The following is a 3,985-nucleotide window of genomic DNA, read 5'->3' as shown; positions in this document are numbered from 1 at the left end:
GCCTTCATTACCTTGACTGCGTTCATAAATACATCACTGCCTTCATATGTACAGCCTTCATTACTTGACTGCGTTCATATGCGTGTTAGGGTTTACAACATCAGTGTACCATAAATATATCAGCGTATACAGCGTATCAGTGTGTTAGGGTTCAGTTTGTAGATGAATACATCTCAGCGGATCCATGACTGTGTTGGATAAATATCTCCATGAACAGCGTGTTAATTTCTTTATGAACAGTGTGTTAATTTCTTTGGACAACATATTAATTTCTCCATGAAAAACAACGTTGAACTGTGTATAACTATGACTATGACTTGCGTTCCATGAGTAGCATATGTATCTCTGATTGAGCAGCGTATAACCAACAAGTATATATATGTGCCATCGCCTGTGGATATATATATGCCTTGCTGCGTTTTTTCCTGCATATATAATTATATTGCTGCGGATAGGTCACAACGTATCACTGTTAGCATACATTGTTCTTTGATCAGCATCGACCAGCATATACATACATTGTATCACCCCAGCACATGAACTCACGTATTGCGTATAAGAGTTGTGCTGTCGGATTCATTATAGATTAGGGCCTGCGTGCCTCGTATCCAACTCTGTCTGCTGCTCATCCTCATATGCCTGCAGCTTCCTGCGGTTAGGGCATCAACCTTGGGCAAGTGTATCTTTTGGTTCTCTCCTTCCAAAAACCCAGACGTGGAGAGGAGATCACCTCAAGAATACATGTCCAAAATGACTTCGAATCCTCACCTATTTATACTAAAAATGTAGGGGTTGAATAGACACGTCGGTTGGGCTTCTAGAGCCTACATAAGTGCTGGTCGGCTTGATAATAATTACATAAAAAAAATAAATTCATATCTCCATAAATACTTATCGGAATTGGATGATCTTTGGATCAATCCTACACCTCTCGCTGAGAGGGATCCAATAAAAATATTAGTTGCCATAAATAAGCTGACCCACATGGAGTTTGGCCCTAGTTTCCAATTTAACAAACAACAAGAAAGGGAGGAGACAATCAGGGATTCGAGGGAGGAGATTGTCGGGTCAAGAAAAAAAGGGGAGAAACGGAAAAAATAGAGACCAATCAGTTCAAAAGAGTTGGAAGGGAATCTGGTTTTGGGTATGGATGTGTAGATTGAAGAGGCCCTAGAGGTGGTTGAGTGCACCTTGGTTGGAAGGGCTAGGGGGAAAAAATTCACCTCAAATTTCATTAAAGCTTGGGGGGAACAAAATTGGCAGTCTGATCTCATCAAAGGGTTCGAGGTCTCGACCCTAGCAAAGGGTTGGTTCATGGTGCGCTTCGAGCAGAAAGAGGCGGTTGATTGGGTGGTCGGAAAAAATTGGGCATTCGGGAATATACCAGTTCTGTTAAAGAGATGGAGCCCGTTGTTTGACGCCGTGCATGAGAAAACAGATGTCTTCCCGGTTTGGGTGAGGGCACCAGGATTACCATCCTTCATGTGGGTCGAATCAGTCTTCAAGGCGATAGGGAACAAGTTGGGAACCTTTCTGGAAGCGGACTGGTCATTCAAGCAATCTCAGAACAAGGCAATGGCAAGGATTCTTGTCAATTTAAAACCCAGTGGAGGATTAGCAAAGAAAATCAATCTCCAGTACAAAGAGTTTGTCTTCGAACAGATCCTGGACTATGAATATTTTCCCTTTAGATGCCACAGATGCGATGTCTATGGTCATCTGGCTAAGGAATGCCCCTTAGGAAGGCGAAGGAGACGGTTTCAGAGGACATCAGGTCAATATGAGAAGACTATTCGTCAAAACATGACCTTTCACCAGGAGGAGGTCATTGCACAGCAGACAGAGGAAGAAATGGAGACGGATCTTAATCGGGGGGGGGGGGGGGCAGACAATAAATATAGCATCTCAATATTTTCAGTTCAATCGGGCAGAGAAAGAACCAGAGCTCGAGGATGCAATAGCGAGCATGGAGTTCTTAGAGTGAGCACCTCAAATCCCTTTGGAGAGCGTAGGCGCAAAGGGTATGTGCTCAGATTCAAAATTTCCCCCCATTCTAAATTCAGAAAATGAAAAAGATTTCCTGGCCTTTGATTCTCCTTCTAAATTTTTCTTTTCTAGTTTCAATTATTTGAATGAAAGTCATGCTAGAACTTCATTGGAAAAATGCATTGAAACCATTTCGGTCGCAATTCCCTCCTTAGATCTGAGTTGTGATGATGCCCCCGCAAACCTATCCCCCTGGCCCATCCTCATTCGTGTCCATATAACCTTAGATATTTGGACTCCAAACTAATCTCCTCAGATGCTGTGGGAGGAATAGGTCAGTCCTCTCCCCCGAGCCTGAACCGGAAGAAAAGGGGAAGGAAATCAAAACTCTCTATGGCTCAGATTAAAGCAAAACATGATGTGGCAGACGGGAAGCAACAATCAATAACTGGGGCACTTAGAGCGGTGCAGGCCCATGAAAATGTTCTGAAATGATTCTTACATCATGGAATTGCAGGGGTTTGGCCAGTAAACCCAAAAAACTGGCACTCAGGGAATTGATTTTAAATTCAAAGACAGACATCCTTCTACTTCAGGAGACCCTGGGGAATGGAGTAGAAGTAGAAGCATCGCTAAATGCCCTCCTTCCAGGATGGAAATTCTCGGCCATGGACTCAGTAGGACATTCAGGTGGGCTGGCTGTAGGATTCAGGGAAGGGAGAATTCAGATCAGGAACCAATGGGGCATGAAGCAGGTAATGGGCATGGAACTCCAATCCCCTGAATTTGACTTCCCTCTAACCATATTAAACATATATGGGCCCTGTCAAGGGAGGGAGGCCTTTTGGACAGATTTAATGTCTAATTCAACTCTGAAGAGTAAATTCATTGTGCTGGGTGGTGATTTAAATTTCTCTATTGGAAGAGCGGAGGCATGGGGTCCCTCGGCCAGGGAAGATCCGTTGTCAGAATTCTTCCAAAACCTCATAACCTCAAATAATCTTATCGATGTAAATCTTATCAAGTTAAAGCCAACTTGGAGGAACAGGAGAGCAGGAGAGGCAAGAGTAGCTAAAAGACTGGACAGATTTCTCATAAATGAAGAATTATCCTCTATGATCCCAATGTTCAGGCAATGGGTCGAAGAAGAAGGGGCTTCGGATCATTTCCCAGTTTATCTGGAACTCACAAAACCTCCTCCAAAGCTGCCATCACCTTTCAAGTTCAATGCATCATGGTTACAAGAAGAATATTTCATTAAATTATTCAAAGAAATATGGAGGCATTCGGACAGAAGCACCTCAGAGGACAAAGGGTTTTTGTTCATGGAAAACCTTAAAATGCTGAAGAAAGCAACCATATCTTGGGCAAAAGACAAGAAGGCAAAACAAAACGAGGAATATTTCCAAATTAGTGAGGAACTCCATAAGCTGGAAAGTATGGAGGAGGATGGATATGCTTCACAAGAATCCAAAGAGAGGATACTCCACCTTGAGAAGCTCAAAAGTCAAATTCTTCTGGCAAAAGAAGAAGAGTGGCGGCTCAAGAGCAGAGCAATCTGGCTCAAGGCAGGGGATGAAAACACTAGTTTTTTTCACAACTATGCAAAAGGGCGAAGGTCTGTTAACACTATATGGAACCTAAAAAATGAAGAAGGAAGGGAGGCAAAGACTTTTGAATCTCTGTCTTCCCTAGGACAAAATCATTTTCAGAAATTATTCACAGACCCAGGAGAGATCACTATTGCTGAGGTGATCAAGACAGCACAATGATTCCCCGGGTATGTGGAGGAGGAAGAAGCAAAGGATATGCATTGGCCAGTCACAAAGGAGGAAGTTGACAGTGTCATAAAATCAATGGCAAAAGAAAAAAGCCCTGGGCCGGACGGATGGACCATTGAACTCTTTCTCCATTTCTTCGATCTGATAGGAACAGAAATTACGGAAGTAGTAGAAGAGTCCAGGATGAAAGGAGAGGTCTACAACCCTTTTAATGCAAC

General features: G+C 43.1%; 1 protein-coding gene across 1 annotated transcript; it reads left to right on the top strand.

Moving 5' to 3' along the window:
• The first annotated feature begins 1,314 nt into the window (after positions 1-1,314).
• LOC149162056 (uncharacterized) lies at positions 1,315-3,758 on the top strand. The gene is made up of 2 exons (XM_089435085.1): positions 1,315-2,021; positions 2,504-3,758. The coding sequence occupies exons 1-2, from the start codon at positions 1,315-1,317 to the stop codon at positions 3,756-3,758; spliced, it is 1,962 nt and encodes a 653-aa protein (XP_089291211.1).
• The last annotated feature ends 227 nt before the right edge of the window (positions 3,759-3,985 follow it).

This window comes from Pinus tabuliformis, chromosome 5_2 (assembly GCF_031772625.1).
Source record: "Pinus tabuliformis cultivar Carrire ecotype Pingquan chromosome 5_2, CPIR1, whole genome shotgun sequence".
In the NCBI taxonomy this organism is placed as follows: Eukaryota; Viridiplantae; Streptophyta; class Pinopsida; order Pinales; family Pinaceae; genus Pinus; species Pinus tabuliformis.
This window is presented reverse-complemented; position numbering and strand designations above follow the sequence as displayed.

Coding starts and splice junctions, on each gene's coding strand:
- LOC149162056 (XM_089435085.1), top strand. CDS start 1,315: ATGGTGCGCTTCGAGCAGAAAGAGGCGGTTGATTGGGTGGTCGGAAAA. Junction 2,022..2,503: donor GGAGAGCGTAGGCGCAAAGG/GTATGTGCTCAG, acceptor ATGGAATTGCAG/GGGTTTGGCCAGTAAACCCA.